This window comes from Drosophila busckii, chromosome 3R, assembly GCF_011750605.1.
Source record: "Drosophila busckii strain San Diego stock center, stock number 13000-0081.31 chromosome 3R, ASM1175060v1, whole genome shotgun sequence".
Classification (NCBI taxonomy): Eukaryota; Metazoa; Arthropoda; class Insecta; order Diptera; family Drosophilidae; genus Drosophila; species Drosophila busckii.
Window position 1 is genome coordinate 6,128,560 of NC_046607.1, and position 21,616 is coordinate 6,150,175.

At 44.6% G+C, this 21,616-nt stretch overlaps 2 protein-coding genes across 8 annotated transcripts in view; one reads left to right on the forward strand and one right to left on the reverse strand.

Annotated features, from left to right (window-relative positions):
- LOC108603365 overlaps positions 1-21,616 on the forward strand; it is an 89,872-nt gene that overhangs the window by 66,257 nt on the left and 1,999 nt on the right. For 2 of the 7 annotated variants that reach the window (XM_017992117.1, XM_017992120.1), the window contains exons 2-16: positions 9,147-9,446; positions 9,750-10,063; positions 10,130-10,179; positions 10,252-10,358; positions 12,014-12,100; positions 12,870-12,926; positions 14,667-14,724; positions 15,111-15,331; positions 16,423-16,586; positions 18,066-18,147; positions 18,466-18,675; positions 19,836-20,028; positions 20,904-21,046; positions 21,101-21,354; positions 21,428-21,549. In XM_017992117.1, coding sequence (XP_017847606.1) covers positions 9,147-9,446; positions 9,750-10,063; positions 10,130-10,179; positions 10,252-10,358; positions 12,014-12,100; positions 12,870-12,926; positions 14,667-14,724; positions 15,111-15,331; positions 16,423-16,586; positions 18,066-18,147; positions 18,466-18,675; positions 19,836-20,028; positions 20,904-21,046; positions 21,101-21,354; positions 21,428-21,549 — 2,362 coding nt within the window. The remainder of the gene's footprint in view (positions 1-9,146; positions 9,447-9,749; positions 10,064-10,129; positions 10,180-10,251; positions 10,359-12,013; positions 12,101-12,869; positions 12,927-14,666; positions 14,725-15,110; positions 15,332-16,422; positions 16,587-18,065; positions 18,148-18,465; positions 18,676-19,835; positions 20,029-20,903; positions 21,047-21,100; positions 21,355-21,427; positions 21,550-21,616) is intronic. The other 5 variants (XM_017992119.1, XM_017992121.1, XM_017992118.1 and 2 more) reach the window with 4 other exon arrangements.
- LOC108603366 (acylphosphatase-1) lies at positions 18,893-19,379 on the reverse strand. The gene has a single exon (XM_017992124.1). The coding sequence runs from the start codon at positions 19,293-19,295 to the stop codon at positions 18,918-18,920; it is 378 nt and encodes a 125-aa protein (XP_017847613.1). The 5' UTR covers positions 19,296-19,379; the 3' UTR covers positions 18,893-18,917.

Genomic DNA, 21,616 nt, shown 5'->3' on the forward strand with positions numbered 1-21,616 from the left:
AGCCTTTCGTGATAAGCATTTAAATAAATTAAAACCTCCCGCCCTTTAATGCTATTGTGGCTTAGCCCACACAGACGCTGCCCAGCGCCCTTTATGTCGCCCTGCCTATAAATACATATGCGTATATAGCACCAAATGCAGCTAACCGCACGCACAGGCAAATGTTCTAATGAAAAATAGCAAAAGTGTCGCAGCGCAAAGTCATTGATCGACTTTCAAATGCCCTTTGAATAAAAAGGGCAAACGCCCATTAGATTGCCAGCAAGCCAAGCCTTTGGCACTGAACTGAAAGCGTATAAAGATAAATGAAACGAGTTATCACTTGCTCCCCTCTCGGACCAAATATGCAATTGTTATTGGCAAGCGGCCAAAATGCAATGCAGCGCTGTTAAGTATGCTATATTAATGCGCCCTGCTGCGAATTAAGCGCTGGGCGATTGTCTGTCTGCGGTTGCAACTAATGCTAAGAGAGAGAGAGGGAGAGAATGGGAGAGAGATAATGCTTAAGCTAAATTGGCATGCCTTTGTCCAGCTTTGTTTACATATTTATTGCTGCTCCATGCACATTATAAACACAATCAAAATTTTACATAGAGCGCCAGAGCCAAAGCCACAAGTGAATTCATAATAAACTCATTGGCATTGCATATGTTGCCATAAGCGATAATCACTTTTGCATTTTTAATGCTCCACACACACACATAAAATCAAATTGCAATTGTGAATAGAGATTAGAGTCCTGTGTGTGAGAGAAAGTGCCAATAGCTATCGATAAGCAGCTGCAGCAGAAGAGTTGAAACTGGCAAATTAGCATAATAAATGCAAGCGCGAGTTTCATGAAATTTTATTAATTTACCCCACCAAAGCATGCGCGATGGCAAAGCACTTAACAGCTTAACAGATTTACAGCGCCAAAGCCGCGCAATAAATACCAAACAAAGCGCTCAATATAACACAAAAAATAAGGCAGCCGATAGAGCAGAATTCAGTAAAAAATGAGCTGTTGATGTGGCAATGCGAGTGAGTCCCAGTGGCAGGCACGTTGCACTTTTCAGCGAGTGGGTCAGCCAATTTGGCAAGAGCGCCACTACTAAAAGCCAAACAACTGACAAGCCCAATGACAACAGCCAGCCAACGAGCGAAAGAAAAAAAAGCAGCAGCAGCAAAGGGAGCGCTGAAACTAAAGCATAGCAGCTGGCAGCTGGTAAGGTACGAAGGCAAGCGCATGTGGATGTGGCAAGTGGGCGTTGCAAGTGCTGTCAACAATGTCTAACGGCAGCTGACAAGTGTGTACGCCTCACAGATGGCACCGAGGCCGAGTTCGTCTGCCTGCTGACGGCGTTGCAATGTTGTATGCACTTTTTGGTAACTGTTTGCCTATGGCTTGGCAATGCTACACTGCAAAAAAAAGAAGCCCCCCTAAAATTAAACGCTTAAATGTGTAGCAAGTGGTTAAAGTTTAATCAAATTAGCGGATACTTTCTTCTATATTTACAGACTATGTTATTATTATTTACAGTTTATGTTAAAGTGAGCATAGATAGGCGCAGTCTGTAGTCAGCAAATGTTAAGCGCCTACAAATTTAACTAATCGAAGTTAGCAAATTTTTGCTGCAAGTGTAAATCTTTTGGCTGGCTTCATTAGAGCAGCGACCCCCATGCACTTGTCGGCTGTCTGTCTGGCAGCCTACACTTGCCACTGCCGCTGCCGCTGCTGCTGTTGCAACAACTATTTGGGCTGCCTTGGGGCGTGCTTGGTGTTGCTCTTGCTCTCGCGCTGTAGTAGGTTCAATGTACGCGTAGCACTTTTGCAACTGTTTTGGGGTTAAATGCAGCCTTGTGGCCATGTCAAGCTTTGCAGTTGGCCTGGCCGAAAAACTGCGTGGTCACGCTTTGGCCTATGCAGTTGGCTCAAAGCCAAGACAAAGTTGGTCTTTGGGTTAACGCAGCGACTTCGTGACTTGCAAAAGACCAAAAGAAAATAATAACTAAAGCGCTGAGCGTTGAGCGTCGAGTGCCACTGTTGACTTGATGAAGAAAGTTTTATTGGCCATTGGCTGCTCGCTGCTTCATTTGCCTTTTTAATTTTACGCAAATATTTCGACAGCGGTTTTTTATTAAAATGTTAACAGCTTGTTGGGCTGTTTGCTTTGGCTTCAACGTCGACAAAAAGTAGCGCAGAGATTATTGAAATTGGCATAAATATTCAATTTAGTAAGCGACATGGCTATGCATAGACTTAGCAACACGCTATTATTATCTTTATCTTTAATCGTTAGCTTTGCTTACGTTAATATTTACATACAATTCGATTCGATTCGATTATTTTTATTTTCGTTGTTTTGTTTGCACACCAAACTTATGCGTAAAATTGCGCAAATATGAAAATAAGTCAAAGACAAATACTGAATAAGTAAGGAGCAGCTTTTGGGTGGGTGGCTGGTTGGGTAGCGCGCCGAAATCTTGCCACATGCCTGCGCATATTAAGTGGCACGTGGTGGCGACAGCGGCAACAACATTAACTTGTGCCTGGCCATATGTGCGGCATAATGAGGACTTTGTGAAGACAAGTCGTGCATGCAGCCGCTGCCACCGCCGCCACCACCGTCGCGCGCTGACAGCAAATCAATTCATATGCCAGCCAGCCCCCCAGTTACGCCCACATGAAATTCATCAAAACTCAGCCAGCCTATTGTTGTCCGATGCGGTTAACTGCAAATATGGCTCGAGGGTGCGACAGGCCATTATAATGCCAGGCAGTCAAAGACTGGACAGCGACAGCCTTGAGCGCTTTATCATTTAGTCTCTTGCTCTTTAGCTGGACAAATGAAGTCAATTGGATTGCGCTGCGTTGTCCAGCGAGCAAGCGCATCACAGCAAATTGTTTTAAGCGCCTTGGTTTGGATTAGCAGCGAAGCGTTCCAAGGGCCCAAAATCAGATAAGCAACGAGCCAAATGACAAAGAAGTTTGCGCCTTAACAAGCAACCAACTACCCCTTGGCCATTAGCGCTCGAGCAAAAAAAAATTGTTGCCTGCTGTTAGGCGCAAGTTTCTGCTCAAGCACAAGCAATTGCAGTTTTATGCCCCTGAAAGTTTGGGCCGCGTTTATTACACACTCATTTGTTTTGTGCGGCCCCCGAAGACGACGAGAAGAGCGCACACGCTTTCATTTTAAGCAACTTTGGTCATTTCGCCAGATAGAAATCTTTTTGTTCATTTCATTTTATGTCTACTTTACGCACACACGCCACATGCCACGCTATGCCACACGCTTTAAGCAATTTCCTGACAGTTGGCCAGTGCGTTGGAGCTGTGTGTGAGATGCTTGCCTCAATTTGACATTGATGTGCCAAATGTGGAAATTCTCTGCTGCCGGCCGATTCGAGTAGCCCGACAAAAAGAAAAGCCTGCTCAAGTGTAATTTGGCAACAAAAATCGGTTGTGCGTTTGCCATTGCCATTGCCATTGCCATATGACTGCTGTTTGTTTGGCCGTGTCTGTTACAGCCCAACATGAAACTCAATCTGTCTGTCTGCCTGCCAGTGGGACAGACAAACTGAGCAGAGCAGAGCAGAGCAACGAAAAAAAAGGCTGAAACAAACTGAAACTCCTTCGTTAGTCATTTTGGCACTTGCTCAGGCTGTCAGTTTGCAAAACAACGCCTACATTTAGTAATTTCTCACTCTCTGTGAGTCTTTGGGCTTTTTTCATTGCTTGTTTGCCTTGTTGCTGCGGCAGATTAGAGTGTTGAGTTGTTGTTGCCTGTCTGTCTACTCAAGTTCGATTGTGCATTTAATGTCAGCTCGTCAGCCGCTGGCTGCCCTAAAGGTATTTTGTGTGTGTAGCTGGGCTAATAATTCATTGTAACGTTGTCAGCCGAGGCCAATTACAAGCGCTTAATTAGTAAGGCACATAGTTTTAATTGCGAAATGCCAAGACACACAAACTCATTAACAATTAAAACAACATTAATTTGCGCTTATTTCGCCTCAAGCAGTTTTTTGGCCACAAAAATTTTGAAATGGCCAAGCCCAAGCCGCTGGCCACAAAAAAGTAATTAAATTACGCCGAAATACAAAATACAAAACGCAAAACGTTTAAGGCAACCCCAACTCAACTGTCGACTCTGTCGAATCTCATGCTGTGCGAAAATGTGCGCATAATTGCGTTGGCAAACGCATAAATTGCCAAAGACAATGTTGCCCCAAGCGGTGGCAAGCGCAGCGCATGCCGCACAGCACACATGTCAACTGAGCGATGCAATGCATGACGATTTTGACTGGCATGCAAAAGGTGGCAGGTGTTGCATGCAGCTGTCAAGGCTCGCTTTTGTTTTTCTCTCTCTCTCTGCTGCAGAACTTCAATTACATTAGCGCATGAAATTTAATGCTAATTAGAGCTGATGCTATTGCACGCACCCACACGCCAAGGGGAGCCCACAAAGCACTCAAAAGACAATGCGAATGGTTGGGAAAAAAATGATGGAAATTGAAATGTCAGCAAGGCCGCAGGCGCCAGTTCCCAGTTCCAGTCCCAGTCACTTGTCAGTTGCTATTTCTCATATTTGCTTTGCTGACTTGTGCAACATGCCGTATGCGTAATTTTTTTCAAGCACACAACCCTTTAAAATGCGAAATTAAATTATTTGCTGCTAATGTCTACAAGTGCAAAGGGTTGAGGGAGGGGAGGGTTGAGAGCACTGCCAACTGTTTAACGGAAATGATACAGCAAAAGCAAAAAGCAAAGCTAAAGCAGCAGCCGGCACACATGGCCCGTTGTAAAAACTGCTCAAATGAAAACTAAAACTCATTTCTGCCAAATTAAACTGAAATGTGCCCCAGCAGCAGCAGCAGTCGCAGCAGTGGCAACAAAATGAGTTAAAAAGCAAATTGCCGAGCCACACACATGTGTCTGTGTGTTTGTGTGTCTCAAATGTAAAATTAAAAGGCATTTCCGCAAAATGTCAGCGTCATATTGTAAAACATGAGTATTTAATTAGAAAATACTTGCCAGGCGCTCTGCCCTCAACTCCAACTCCAACTCCAGCTCTAAGTTCCAGCTGGCAGCCTTGTCGATACGTTTGCAGGCGCGCACATGCTAATGAATTTTGCGCCCAAGCGCCGGCAGCAGCAGCAGCGCGCACAAGTTTGCGCGCGTTTTTTACAACTTAACATGGTCGCGTACAAAATACCTTCATCCTTAATGGCAGCGCAACAGCTGAGGAACATTGCATGTATGCCGCATATTAACACCCAAAAACAGCAACAGCAAAACTTTAACTCAAGCTCAGCACCAACTACAATAAGCACTACTGTGGGTTGGGTTGGGTTGGGTTGGGTTGAGCAAGCGACAACGATGATGATGTTGATGGGCTGTGTGCTAATGGCCACGCATTATTCAGTGGCTCTACAGCTTGTCAGCATTTCTGTAATTTAAACTTGCAGCCAGCTCGTGGAGAGTGGGTGGGATTGCTACGCTGGCCATGTCAAAACTCATTTGCTCGTTAACGAGCAGCTATTGTGCCTTATAAAAGGATTATATACAAATCACTGACTTTCAAAAATTGTCAACTGCAGGGCAGATGAAATGCCTGTGCCCGCCCGCTGGCAAATGCTTTGATCTACAATTTATGAAATTAACCCTTAAGTGCTTTGCTTGCTCTTCTACTTACCACACACACACATAGACACACCCATGCATAGTCAAAGGCTAACATGCGCATAGCTGGAGACGTAGACGCTTCACTTCAAGTTGATTTCTTTTAGCTGATTACGCAGCGGAAGCGGATGCAATGCCAATGATTGTTCAAGACTGAGTCGACTCAGCCATAAATTGACTTTCCCAGCAAATGCCTTAAGCGGCTTAAAGCAGTCGCGTATGCGTGTGTGTGTGTGTCTGGGCCGCTTAATTGATACCTTTTGTTTGTCATGCGGTCACTCTAATTGGTGTTTGCATGCGGCATTTGCGAGTTGGAGACTTGTGCAAATATACGGGCTGACCAGACAGACAGACAGACGTTTGTGCCTTCTTTGTGATTTTGCGTGCGTTCTGTTTGCTCATTAAACGCTTGCCGAAGCAACAACAACAACATCAATTAGCAGTTGGCCAAGTCGAGTGCCAAGTTTGCGTTAAAAACAACAACAACAACAGTAATAAGAATTGACAAGCTTGAGCGCCTAATGAGCAAACGTGCATCGATTGCTTCTCAATCTACATGCCACACCCTCCGCCTGACCCCTTCGTTACTCTCTAACTGTCAGTTCAGTTATTAGCTCACGCTGCTAATAATTTGTTTTGCCAAAAAGCTGATTACTAAATACATAAAACAAATAAACAAACTCATTTGGCCTGCAACTGAATTTGCGCTGCCAAGTAGAAGAAAAAAAAGTTTTGCTGTCATTGCCAAATCCCGACACGATCCGGGGCCAACTACCTACCGACAAAAATAAAGAAGAAAACCTCCCACACATGCGGGGCGCATTAGTTGGCTTTGGCTCCGCTGTCAATATACTTGGCGTAGCAACATATTCTTGCCTCATAAGTAGACAAGTTTTGCAGCTGCGCTGTCGTTTGCCGTTGTCAGTATACGTGAGGGCATTAAACCCATGCATCACTTTATCCTTTCTGCCAGCTCTAGCCACATATATTTTTTTGCTATTTTTTGTTGCGCTGCGCTCCTCTGCGCTGTGCTATGTGTGTCAAGAGTTGCCAATAAAGCTGCGAAGCTTGCTGCTGCTGCTGCTGCTACTGCTGGGGCTGCCAAACTATTGAAAATAAATTTATAACTCATACGTCATGTTGGACCGCATGGTGTGCAAGTTTATTGCATTTGTCGCTGCCGTTGCAAGACTTCAATAAATTATTTTATTGCGACAGTTATTTTGTTCACTTCTTCATTTGCTTCATGAGCTGTCGCTGTCCCTGAGTTAAATCGAGCATATATCTCAGTGTGTATGTCTCATATTTAGTCTCGAGCCAACTTGCAGCTGTCAGCTCGCATTTGTTGTCTATTTGCGCAAATTGCAAATGACTTTATGAGCTCATCGCCGTTACACATACGTAAAACCCAATGACAAGTTTGAGTTCGCACATAAATTGCATAATCAACCTTTTGTCACTTCGTAGCTTCAGCAATTGAGTAGCAACATTTTATGAAGTGAAAATAGCAGCAATGTTGACAATTTATGGGCAGAGCTTTTAATAAAAAACAAAAACGAAAACAGTTAGCGGCAACTCGTTGTGCAATAAACAAAGACTAGAAACGTAATAAAAGCGCCAAAGGCGGCAAATGAAAAGGGGGCGACGTCAAGTGGCAATAAGTAGCAAAAATTACGCTAAACGCAGCAATTTCCTGCTAAATTGCACACAATATTCACACACACCAACACACACACACACGCATACTTTGTATGTGCGTATATTCCAGTTGCTATTGCTGTTGCTATTGCGGCATAAAATTCAACTATAAATAAGGCATAAAGCAACCAACGCCAGCGCCCAAGTGAAGCAACAACATTTTATAATGCACAGCGCGTTGCCGCGTCAATGAGATTGAGAAGGTTGCGTGGCTCCTGTTCGCTGCCGTTCGCTCCCGTTTGCCGTTTGCGTCGGCAACGTGGCAGGTAAAAGGCTGTCAATTTTCCCAAGCAGCGCCAAGTATTTGTGGCAGCGTGCGAATTTTAATGCGTGTCATATTTGATTGATGCCAAGCTACATGTAATGCCACACCGTGTGGCATGGTATGGCTGCCACCCCACACCACTCCACTCCATTCTGCTAGACGAAGCGCCCAACGCCCCAGTGCGTCACTTTGACTCAAATGTGTCCCCTGCAGGTATGCAATGAAAAAGTGCGTCAGTCTTGACTTGGCTCAATACCATGAGAGGGTTCTGATTCCAGTGCTATGACAAAAGCTGCAAAAGCACAAGCAAAATGATGTACACTGTGAAAAAAGTCGTTAATGTAAGCAGGTTTTTGAATAAGCATAAGTTAGTGTGTTAGATGACAGTGAATTTGCTGTAAAGCGCTGTGGATCTTATGTAAAGCGCTTAACAGAGTCAGCTTAACATAACATAAGCATTAGCAGCGAGAGTCTTACAGAGTGAAGATCGTTTCGTTAAGCATAACATTGACGTGCAAGAACTGCTAATAAAAGAATAATTATTTTAAGCAACACATTAAATAAATAAATATCAATAAATTGATAACAATACCAACAAATTCAATACAAACTTCATGTATATACGACGCTCTTTCAGCTTTAACTTAAATACTTAATTTTGTAACGAACCTTTTTCTCTATGTGCGTTTTTTTCAATGTATGTGTATGCATGTTGTGTAATTTAGCAGCAACTTTTGCTTAACAATTTTATCGCTCTTTGTGTGTATGTGTGTGTTTTTTTATTCTTTTTGTTCTTGTTTCACAATTTACTGCCACTAGGCAGAGCTGTAAATATTTGCACACATCAGCGTGTGTGTGTGTGTGTGTGCCCACACGCACAAGCAGGCAACCACCCACTCCACAACCCACACTTTGCTTTCAGCCATAATTTATGCCAAGACAAGCGTAGGCAAGCTGTAAGTGCATTAGGCGTTCGCTTTTAGTGCCCTAAGGGGGCGTCGACTTAATAATTTGCACGAATTGGCGTCAAGCGGCAAACTAATTTGTGCTAAGCGCATTGTACACTCACACACACGAACAGACACATACACACACGCACTTGTGTGCGACTGTAGCAATCAAATATGGACTAACATAACAAAGCGTACAAGCAACTCTTACTAACTCAAGCAAATTAATCAATTACTAAGCATCTAATCAGCCAGCACGCACCACGCCCATCGCCTTGAGATTCCGCCACCCCCAACCCCTGCCCCAAGGCGCCAACATCAATAACATCATTAACCGCTCATAATAATCGCAACTGCAACTGCTAACGTAATCCAATTTTGTAAAGCAGCCTCCACATATCGTAAACCAATAACCCCCAAACCACCTCACTTCACCATCACCAACAACGCACCTTAATGCATTACTCACCTCATGCTTCAGCCATTCAGACAGTCAGACAGTCAGACATAGAGCCAGTGCCTTGGATTTGGAATTGGACTTGTATATGTAACTTTCATTGGTATTTGCTTGCAGGATGGACAACGCGGCCATTTAGAGGGTCTAGCTTCCGTTTATTGCGAGTTGTTAATGGCTCCCTTTGGAGATATTTTAAGTGCTTTAGAGAATGCTAGACAAGCAGCCTGGGCGGAGCGCAGTCCGCTGCATCCAGCCGGCGGCAGCAGTGGCGGTGCCAGCGGCAGCGGTGGCAGCGGCCTAAGCGGCAGCGGTCTGATGCACCAGCGACAGCAGCATGGCCATCGCGGCCATTCCGCGCATGGCGCCGGCCTGCCCAATAGTCATAGTCAGCCAATATATGTGCCCGGAAAATATTCGGTATGTATGACCCCCGAACCCACAACAACTTCAACTTCAACTCCAAAAACAACAACACAACACAGAGCTGCTGCCCGGATACCTTGCAAATATTTACAGAAAACTATTGCATTGCTAAATTTATTGATGTTGGCGCTGATATTTGGCAAACAGTAATAACCCAAAATGAAATTTGTAAATATTTGTGTTGTTTTCTGAATTTTATGTTCGCTTTAGCCGCATGTTGCACGCTTACACCTTGTTGCCAATCAAAAAAAAAGAACTATAACTGTATTAGCTTTGCATATTGATCAATGGCTTAAGAATTTGTTGCAGCCCTCCAGCTGCTTGTCGGACAAGGAGGAGGACGAGATCTACGGCTTTGGCTACGGCGTGTTTGCACCGCGCGTTGCACGCGGCGGCTTAACGCAGCAGCAGCATTTGTTGCAACAGCAGACGCTGCAAACACAGCAGGCCATACACCAGCAGCAGCAGCAGCAACAGTTGCAGCTGCAACAGCAACAGCAGCAACTACCACTTGTGCCAGGACAACAGGCGGGAGCACAGCCCGGCGTTGGACCCCAACAGCATCAGACACTCCCGCCCAACTCAGCGCATTTGAACTTTATGCAACAAAAGTAAGTAAAACGTCACACAGTTTGTCTTATAAAAGTTGTTACCATTCACTCTTGTTTTGCTTGCAGCTGCCTAAGTCCGCGCTCTGCATATTTCTATGAGTTTCCACCAACGGCAGGTAAGTTCACATTTTCGTTTTCGCTTGCAATTCCCCAAGCTAATTCAATTTGTTTGCGTTTTCCATTTGCAGAGGGACGCGAGACGAAAAAACGCACAACGCTGGCGCGTTTGCTGAAAGGCTTGAAGACTGTCAATCGAAGGGATCGCAACAATCAACAAAATGGCGCACAGGCGCGGGTAAGTTGCTTAACTGTACGAAAAGTTTGTTACTTTTTTATTTGCCAAATCCCCATGACAACAGCAGCAGCAGCAGCAACAACAGCAGCAGAAGTGAAAGCCATTTTGTCAGCTTGGCTTTTATGACCGCAAGCAAATTGTTTGTCTTCGCCTTTCATTTAAATCAACTGCGGTAATTCTTTCAATTTATTTGCGCACCATTTTCTATATATATATATATATATATAGTATATATCTTGCGCTGTTGTGCGCTTCGCTTCGTTTCGTTTTTATGACCTTCAGTTGTGACTGCCGTCTTGGCTGCTGCTTGTGCTGCTGCTGCTGCTCCTGCTACTGTTGCCGCTGCTGTACTTAATCTTGGCCCCGGGGACATGTAAATTTTTATGCGCGCAACTCTGCCGCGCACGCCAAGCTCAAAAGGTTAAAAATGTGCTGGGGTTGGCTGCTGGCGGGCATGTCTACATTGCCATTGCTTTCTTAGCTTCGCACCCACACCCCCGCCCACACCCGCAATCTAATGTTGTGTCCTTGTGTACAAAGTACAGTGCAGAAGTATTCACTTTATCTCTGCTTTGCCGCCCGCCCCCCTCCTCCGCCTGCGCGCACAAAGGATTCATTCAGCGCTGAGCGCCTTTGATTAGAGCCAGGCACCTTTTGGGAGTCGAGCGCCAGCGCTGTAGACATTTCTCACTATTCTTGGAGACCAGCGCGCCAGCCCGCCAGCCCGGGCACAACAAAAGCTGCCTGGCAATGAAACTGTGGCCAAAGATAACGTTTGCCAAGCAGGCAGCAGGACGGCGGCGGCGGCGTCGCCGCTCATAAATAAGCAAGGACATGCATAAATTTTTCAAAAGCAACGAGCGCACGAGCGCTGCAGAAGCACAAAAAAAAAAAAAGAATGCTAAAGTAGAGAGCGAAAAAATAAATAAATAAATGAAAGAAGCTGCCTGCCTGAAAATAAATAATAAAGAGAATGTACAAGTAAGCCAAAGACTGCAGGCGCAATGGGCGGCAGTGGGTGGGGGCTGGGACGAGCGATAAGCGCAGGAAATGACTAAGGATATGCGCCTAAGTAGCAGCATCCTTGCCAAACAGCAGCAGCAGCTTTTTGCCTTTTGCTCTTATACAAAATATAATTAAACAGCACTCACCTGGCCATGGCCATGTGTTGAAGCCATTTACACGTGACCCCAACCACAGAGCAGAGCAGAGCCTCAGCTGATTTGCTATTTATGATAAGAAAACAAACGCATTAGACACACTGTGTAGGGTCAAGGGTTAACAGCTGTGTGCCGAGTGCTGAGAGCTGAGAGGGTCGCGACCCTCGTTGCTCTGACTTGTTATTAATTAAAAATTAAAGCCAGCCAGCAGCTGAAAAGGTGTGAAATACAAAATGGCGTCGGTAATGGCGATAAAGCACGTGTTGTGGCCCGCCAAACTTATTTATGAGTCTCTTTGCTGCTGCTGCTGCTGCTGGTCCCTTGCATATTTTAAGACCAAGCAGCAGCAGCTTTCAAGTTGGGCGCGGTTTTTAATAAGCTAGCAACGAGTGAGTGAGCCAAACTTTTGCCACACGATGCTGCTGCCATTGAAAATTGAAATTCTAATTGATTTCGTTAACTTCTTTTATTTTTGTTGCTGTTGCTTTGTTACAGGCGGCCAACGATCGACTGCGGCACTTTCAGATGATAAATGGCGGCGCTGGTGGACAGCAGCAGAGTTTCGAGGAGACAATCCATAGAGTAAGTACCACGATGCGTATACGCAATAAATATGTAGCAGGTGCAGCAACAGCAGCAGCAGCTGCATAAATATTTATGCAATGCAACGCATTTGGCGTCGTTGATGTTGCTGCCAGCAGCAGCAGCAGCAGCTGCCACAGCAAACAAAATTACTTCAAAATTGTTTACAACAACAAAAGCAGCAACAAGCGTAAGAAATTTGCACATCTACTACTTATGCCAGCCCACACCCAATGTTGCTGTTGCTGTTGCTGTTGCATTTGCAATGCAATTTCAACACGAAAGCTGCAATGGTTGCTGCTGAGCACGTTTACCTGCAACAGCAACACGAAGCGTGTGGCACAAAGTAGATGCATGCAACATTTAAAAGTTCATTGCCGTCAGCATTCATTATTAATGACAGCGCGAGCGGAGCAAGCAGCGAACAACGCCACGGCAACCAAAAACAAGCAACAAAATGCAATCAACAGCGACAACAAACAGACAGCAGCAGAAGCAGCAGCAACAGCTGCATAATACATGCAGCCACGCCCACGCATACGCCCACACACACGAGCGAGTGTAGCACGCATGTTTTTCACACGAGGCGCAACTTTGCTGCGACGACACCTAAAAGTAGACTATAAAGTTGCCTTTGCCTTAGTCTTAGCCTTAATGGCAATTGTTGTTGTTGTTGCTGCTGCTGCTGTAAACTTTGTAACACAAAAAAAAAACAACAAACTGACATTAAACATATATTTGTTTTTCTTTTTTCTTTCTTGTCTTTCAGCTTAAAGTACAAGAAGCAATGCGCAAGAAGGAGAAATTCCAGCGTGAGCATGAAGAGGTGAGTGTAGCAAACAAAGTAATTGCATGGCTATCTAACAAAAATATGTGTGTGGAAAAACCTCAACGCAAATTGCAATTGCAATTGCCAAAAAATAAATCAAGCATTTGTTTGCACTCACATTTTATTCAAATTAAATAAACATAAAGCAATAGCAATGGCAATTGCCATTGCCTTGAGCTGCTGCAAAATATGTACGATAGCCAAGTATTTATAAATAACAGGACAGCAGCTTGCATAAATAAACAGAAAAATCAACAGAGCAGCAATACAATCAAATACTAAAATATTTACTGTGGCTATTTTCTGGCAATTTTCACTTGGCCACTCTCTAACTACAAAATAATGCAAATTGAAGTGCATGCAAGTCTTGGCTATGAAAATAGCAATTATTTTTAGTAGACAACAAGCAAAACATATGAATAAAATGCTGGCACTTGTTATCACTTTACAAAGCAAGCGAATAAATTAGAGTCTCTAAACACGTTTAGCCTAATCAGCTGCAAGACATAAACGTAGCTGCCCTCAACTGCTTCAGTTAATTATGCAGCTGCATTATTCACTCAACGAGTTCATAAACCAATTTTGCAACACACAAAAACTTGTCAAGCTGTGCCTGCTGCTTGCAACTGCAACTGTTGCAACTGCAAAATTCTTACTGTTTGTTGGATAAAATTGCGTTGCTACTCGACAATTTGTCTGTTTGCATGTCGACAACGTGTCCGCCTGAGCAATGGCAATAATTTTTGTGCATAAATGAAAAGCACACACACACACACACACGCACACAGACTTGTGTTATTGCTGCTGCTCCCGCTTAGCTTGTGCAAACAACTTGCTGTTTGTCTAATTGTAATTGCTGTTTTTGCTGCCCTGCCCCATGAACAGGCCCAGGCCCAAGCCCAGACCCAGTTTTGGGTTGCTTATTTTCCATTTTGGCAGCTCGCTGCCGGCTAAAGAAAATTTGTTTTAGCCTATGAAATATTTATGATGAGCATGCGGCACAGCAGCAACAACAAAAGCAACTATTGCCATTGGTCAGTCAATTAGGCACAACACTAAGTAGAGCAATGTGATTAGGCTACGTGCCACATAAATAAGCAAATTGCTTGCTCTATTTTTGCGACAGTGTCAGTCCCACAGACTCACTCACTCACTCACTCAGTTGTTGCATGCAACACACTTAGATGCATATTTAATGCAGCAAGGCCGCAAAAAGCTTTTAGCTAATTTTAACGCTAGTTGCTGTCAATGTTGCTGCTGGCCCTGGCATCCTTTCTATTTCTCTTTTTTGAGATTAGTATGCAACACATATGGCGCTATTATGTTGCAGCAGTTCTAGTTGTGCCTGCAAAATTGTTTTAGTTCGCCAAATGGAATTGTTGCCTTCTTTTTTGTAATTTTAACGTCTTTGCTGTAGCCAAAGCAATAAAAAATGTATATATATATATATATATATAGCGTAGAAAGTACTGACGACTCTCAACGGCAGTTGTCAAATGAGATGAGACTTCGTCGGCTGCCAAAAAAGTTTGCCATTGTGTACAACAGTCACGTGCGTCACAGCAGACAAAGTGCTCAACAAAAGGCGACGCTCAGCCTGGCAGGAGTTCAAAGAAAAAAGAGATCATAAACTGCATTTGCTTGAGGGCAGCAGCAGCAACTTCGATTCAAGCAACTGGAATTTATGTTAATTGCTTCAAACTAAAAGTAAAAATAATTTTTGATTTTTCGTTGCAGATTCTGCGGGACATACGCCAAGGCTTATTGCAAATGAGTCGTGGCGAGGGACGCTTGGGTAAGTTGACAATAAAATATTTCACTCTGGCCCCAATTACAAGGCCTCAAATTGCATGTTGCACTCTTAGCCAAAAGTTGCAAGCACACACACAGATACATGCAGCAAATGTAGTTGCTGCTGCTGCTGCATTGGGGCGTGCTCCACAGTCTGGCTAGCGTCACATGCATAAGCGAGCATAAAATCTTATGTCCGTTTCCGTCAGCAGCAACTTTTAGCTCTCCAGCTCATGTGGCAAGTTTTATGTGTCTGTCTGCCTGTGTGTGTGTGTGTGTGTGTGTGCAACGTGGCGTATAATAATATCTTGTTGCCATTGCGAAAAGTTTAAAGCCATTTATAGTTAGCACTTGCTTTAACTCTGTCTCTCTCTCTCTCTCTTTTTGCAGATGACACTTATATGTACGATGAGGCGCTGAGAACTGGACCCGCCACAGCTGGTGGTGGCATGGGCGTTGGGGGCGTGCCAGCGGGCGCTCACTATGCGGTCAGTGCGCTGCATCATCAAGGTCATTGGTACGACGAGCCGCCCTACGAAAGCGATCCCGATGACTTCCTCATGGCCAACCTCAATGGCGGTCCGGCGGCCACCATACAGGTGCGTGTCTGTGTGAGTTTAACCAACACCAACACACAGTCAGTCGAGCTGGCAACAGCAGCTTTGATTTCTCAACGGAGTTTGCTTTGTGGCGCTTGCGCTTGCGTTTTTATTTGCTTTATTAAATTATACGCTGAATATATTTTTGCCAGCGCATTGATTCTCAACTTCGATTTCGATTCCATGTCCTTTGGCATTTTCTCTTTGCCAACTCACTCGCTTACTCACTCTCTCTGTCTCTTGCCAGGACTTCAAGTTGAACTCACTTTACTTTTATTGACAGTCGAAAAGCAAGAAGAAAAAAAGAAAGCACTGCATAATTCTTGTTGACTTGAAGACATTTTTCTGTTGCTGGCGCTCTGCATAATTTTGCTGTTAGAGACGCAAAAGTTGCGCTTTTGTCAAGGCTTACGGCAAGCTCTGCGGGGTGGTGTTGGGTGCTGAGAAATTTGTTTTCTTAGTCAATTGAAATCACTGAGCAGCAAGCAGTCGATGCCGAAGTCGACTCGAGTCGATATCTACTTGAGCCGCCCTTTTGTGGCCTTTCGATTTCAATTTTATGTTTCGCTTTGATGTGGCTAAATGCAAACAAATATAAAATATGCATATAAATTTGAAAAATGCTCGTTGTTGAGCGCAAACTTTTGCGGTTTGCGCAGCACTTGGAACTGGCCACAAAAAGGTTAAGCGATTATTTGCCTAACGAACAAATGTTAATGATGGCGGCAGCTTAGGCCTTAAAGTTGCTTTTGATGCCAGAGCAGAGCAGTTCCTATATCATTATCAAAAACTTTGCAATTTACGCAACAGAAAAAAATTGAATGCCAAGCCAAATGTTTTTCTTTTTTTTTTTTAAACAGTAATCCCTTTTTAGCGAACTTTGCAATTTCCGCTGCGTGTGCGCATAAACTAAATTTAAAATTCCAAGCGAGCAAGAGAGCAAAATCACGGCGCATAAACTTTTACAACTTTGTTAATTTTTCATAATTTGTTGCTCTGCAGCGACCAACAAATTCTACTTGAGCGCTAATCCTCATGTTGCCAACATGAAGAAAAAAAAACTCATGCCTCCGCACTCCTCTCTCTCTCTCTCTCTCTTTCAGGGTGGCCGTGTGCGCTTTTGCAACAACCGCGAGAGCACGGGAGTAATTTCATTAAGATCCGCCGGAGATATTTCACTGCCGCAGCGTGGACCGCCACGACGAGGGCTTATCGTGCCACAGCAGCCGCCAAATCCACCGACAATAATACCGTTAACGCATGCCAGGTAAGTGAGCTGCCGAGCTGCCCCCAACTGGGGGCCACAACTGACTTGCTGATTGGCATTATTATTTGCACTTGAATTTATGTCTGTTGCCTGCACATTAATAATACAGCAAATAAATAAATAAATACACGCGTGAGTGTATGTGTGTGTGTGTGTGATAAGCAACCCTTTGTTGGTGGGCCACTTCAAAGGTGGCCCCGAAACGAAACTCATTGAACTACAAAATGTGCCACAAATGTGTGCACTGTGCCATGAAAAGGCCAAACATTTAGCCCTGCAAACAAGCCAACACTAATAGTTGACCGAATCGCTCCCAAGCTCAAGTCCAAGCCCAGGCAAAGGCAAAGCAATCAGGCAGCTTACCACAGGCAACGAATTTATTTGTCAATGTGCAAAAGGTGCGCAAAGGATTGACCCAGCAGCAGACACAGCAGTGGCAAAGAAGAAATAATATAAAAAAAGGTAGCCTCACTTCATTAGTGCTGTTATCAACATTTTGCAGCCACATTGGATGAATGAGCCGAAAACGAAGCAACAAACGTACGGACGAACGGACGAGCGAACGTTCGAATGAGCAAATGAATGAATGACTGACAAACTGACTCGCCCAACATATCGAAACGCATCGAAGCGAAAGTCATCAATTTCATATTGTTACGCATGCCACAATGAATAAAGAGCAGAGCGAGAGTCTTGCCTTGCCCCTTGTGCTGTGTTGTGTTGTGTGGGGGCCAAAACTAATAAGAAAACGCAGCAGAGGCAGCAGCAGAGCAATATTGGCCCTGTCCATCTCTCAAAGCGAAGCGACACTTGAATGAAATGGCATTATTGCTACTTCAACGCCGAGTCCAGGACTCGTTGTGGCTCGTCGTCAATCAGTCAGAGCCATGTCGACACAGCTCGACAGTCGACCACTACGCAGTCAGTCAGTCAGTTGATAGTCGAAAGAGCCGTTTTCCACACGTACGCACCGGCAACGGCAGCAGCAGCAGCAGCAGCAGCAACAACTATACAAAGAAACGTGCTAACATAACGTATACGCTCCGTGCGCCCTTGGGGCCAAAACACAACTTTTTCAACAGCAACGCCACAGCAAAAAGAAATAAACGTAAAAGGCAAACAAAAATAAGAAAAAATAATAAATAAAAACACACACACACACACAGACAGACACAGAGAGAGGCAAAAGTGAAAATCTCAACAGTGTTAAAGTCAAACGGGCAAGCTCTCAACTAAGGCAAAAGGTATAAAATATTTATTTATATATGAGCCTTGTTGTTTGACTTCGGACCCAGCAGAGACCTTTTGTGCATGTATGTGTGTGTCTGTGTGTGTGGGTTGTGTTTGTTTGAAATCAAAACGGCGATGATGCCACTTCAGCTAAAGCTGCAGCAAATATTTTGCCATATCACTTAAGTTGTTTGGCTTAGGCCAGCTCAATTATATTAAATTGTTTTTGTTTCTTATTGCGTATTGCAGATCTCACGATCGTGAAAGTGGCGACTATGCGGGCTCTATATCGGACCTACAAAGCGTTACCTCCAGGCTGAGCGCAGTTTCGGTAAGTTGCAAGCCATTTAAGTGGCGCCTCCACTCGTAACTATCGTTAGGCTAGGCGTGTTGTGTCTCAATGCGTCTGCTAAATTGATTAAGTGCACTTAGTGACAAACAAAGTTCGCATTTGGCCAAATGTCTGCCAAAGCAGAATAACAAAATGCACGTAGACTCAGTTAGCTCAAAAGCTTTTTAGCCAAAGTTGTTTCTACTTTTCTTTTTTTGCTGCTGCTGCTGCTGCTGCTGTGCACTTAAGCCAGGCACTAAACGTTGTCGGCATGACCAATTCATTTGCAAACTTGACTCTTTCTCTTCTATTGCACAGATTGGCACCAACAATTGTACGGCACGTTATCGCACATTGAGTGGTGGCATTGGAGAATCGCCCTCGCTGTCGCCGAGCCCATCATCCGATTACGAGGACATTGGCGCCACCAGGCACTGCGGACTGCCGCCAAGCTTAGCAGCGAAAGCCAAAAAGAACGGACTGCCGCACAAGGCGAACACAATTTGCCAGAAGGCCATGGTGCATCATGTAAGTTAATTAATCAAACTGCAATCAAATCGAACTGCAATCCATGATTGCTGCAAAATGTAATTAGCTGCAGCATTTACATAGCTCAAGCACTTGAGCCCACTCTAAATGCAAATGCAAATGCCAAATGCCAAATGAGTGCGCAACCCTCTCACAAAAAAAAAAGAAAAGAAAAAGCGAAAGTTGAGCCTAACCGACATTGAATGCAACTACAGTGTTTACTTTTTGGGACTCTTTATTCGCTACTCTTCACTTTGTTTTGGTTGCGCATCCGCCTCGTTGGTTTTCTCTGGCGCAATGCTCGATCTACGCGAATTGGCAGTTTGTGGATCCTCGCGTATTTCGAAATTCTTAAAGCCATATTCACGCTTCTCGCGCTCCTCTGAAAACTCAGCGCGATGTATGCTCGAGGCGGGACTGCCCGTAGTCTTGAGCCACTCCTTCATCACATTCATTTCGGTGCGCGGTCCCTCAATATAACCCTTGACCGAATTGTTATCCGTGTTCATGCACCAGCCGCGCAGTCCCAACGTTTTGGCCTTGCGCTCCGCATGCCGGCGAAAGTAAACGCCCTGCACTTTGCCAAACACTTCAAACTCGCAGCTGAATACGGCGGACATGTTGTCCCAAAAAAGTAAAAAAAAATGTAATTTAGCTATGCTTAGAATTTAGTTTGAATTTCGGAAACAGCTTTGTCAACTAAAACAAAGCTCGAGATAGAGCAAAGGCAATTCGTTGCCAACTGTTTGGTCTGTGTGTGTGCTGCAATTTGTTGCATGCCACCACCTAGGCCTGTTGCCAGTTATGAGCAAACTTTTGTAGACCGAGGCAGCTCAATTTCCAGCTCAGTCCGGCTGTCAAATTTGCTCAAACCCAAAGCGGAAGCGCTGCAGCCAAATCAAAATGAGTGCCGCCCCTCAAAATTGAAACCAAAGTGCTTACAGTTGTTTCACTGTCTATGTGCTTATGTGTGTGTGTGTGTAAATTTTTGTGGTTGTATTAAACTTTTTAATGATTTAACTAACAAAACTTTCGCTCTATTCTTTGCACTTGGTATGCCGAACATGCAATTTATTGCGCTACATGACGACGACGATGATGACGACGATGATGATGATGATGTCGTTGGCCAAAAACAACTTTCACTATGCTTGCGCCAGTCCGGGGAGATGCGTAGCTCACCAAAGGAAATTGGTGCATTTAATGAGAATGGACGAAACTTTGTTGCCACAAAGGATACATCAAGGGATTTTAGCAATTCCCAAGATAACACCGACCGTGGCAGCATGAGCGATCAGGCGTTTGCCTGTTCAGCCAGCTCCGTAGAAAGTTTGCCCAGTGCATCCGGCTCGAGTAAGTATAACTATGTGTGTGTGTGCGTTCGATGGGTGTGTGTGTGTGTGTGCTTAAAATTTAGAGCTTTACTTTTGCTTATGCTTTTGCTTTTGCAGTTGCTACTGCTGCTGCCACGTCTGGCGGTCTATTTATGCAACAGCAACAAGAGCAACAACAGCAACTTGCAACGAGCAGCCGAACATAGAAATTCCCAGACTGCCGCTAGTGCATATTGGTCTATTAACAGTTGTAGTTGTTGATGCGGTTTGCTGCTGCCGCCGCCGCTGCACAATAACTTGAAATTTTGCAAACTTAATGAATTTTTAATGCACTTGCGCTGAGGCGAAGCGAGTCGAGTCGGGCCAAGTGGCTATGGCTATGGGTAAGGCTAGGGCGTGGCAGCATAAAGGGCTGTTGCTCAGCTTTTAATGAACAAAACTTTCGGCTATATGCGCCCCAAAAAAAATAAAGAAAATAATAGACAGAGAGTGGGTGGTGGGTAGCTGGGGTATCGCCAAACAGGAGCAACTTTGCAAAAGTGCAAGAAAAAATACTTTATTTTTATGTGGCCAGGACACAAAGCAAGGATTAGCCAAAAGCTTTAGACGAAAACTTCAAGTGCTTATTTGAATATTTTTGGGGCTCAGCGTACCAGCGTATCCGTTCTATATGTATATGTGTGTGTGTGTGTGTTTAAAAATATTTGAAAAGTTTTTAATTAACCAAACGAGTTCTTTGACTATGTGTGTGTGTGTGTGCGTATGTGCGGGTGTCTGTGTGCTCAGCACTTTTAGATTCCATTGCCCTTGAGCTAATTGGCTGTGGGCGCATTAATTGGAAATTTTTGCCTTGTCTAAAGTTGAGACAAATATTTAAACTTGATTCCTTGACAGGCACTCAAGCGCTGGTGCGTCCTGGCAGTCCGCACAGCTCGATTTCAGCCGAGGATCGCAACTCGTTGGCCAGCATCTGCAAGGCCAAGGCGCTTGTCGACAGCCTGCCCAATCCCTATGACAAGGATGCGCTCAAATTCAAGGTAACCAGCACAATGTTTAATTTACGCTTAAGCTCAACACTTTACGCTTTGCAGAAGGGCGACCTCATCGATGTGCTGTCGATGAATGCCTCGGGCATTTGGAAGGGACGCTGTCATGGCCGTGCGGGACACTTTAAGTTCATCAACGTTGAAGTGCTGCCCGAGCAGCAGCGCATGAAGAACAGCAGCAGCAAGACGCTGGCTCCGGGAGCGAGACTGGGCAACAATGCTGGCGGCCCCAGTTCTGTGGAGGATCTGCTGGTGCGCATTGGACTCAAGGAGTACACGTCGGTCTTCGTGCTCAACGGGTAAGTGGTGTAGATGAAACAAATTAACCGACAATTTTTTGTTGGATTGTTTCACCTATCGTTCCATTTGCAGCTACGAGGATCTGGAACTGTTCAAGGAGCTCGAGCCTGCCGACTTGGATTATCTGGGCATACTCAATCAGGAGCATCGCGCCAAGCTGCTGACGGCCGTGCAGCTGCTGCATGACATTGAATGTAAGTGCCACAACCCAAAACATAAACTTAACACACGCTCAACTGCCACAACTAACCCTCACACACA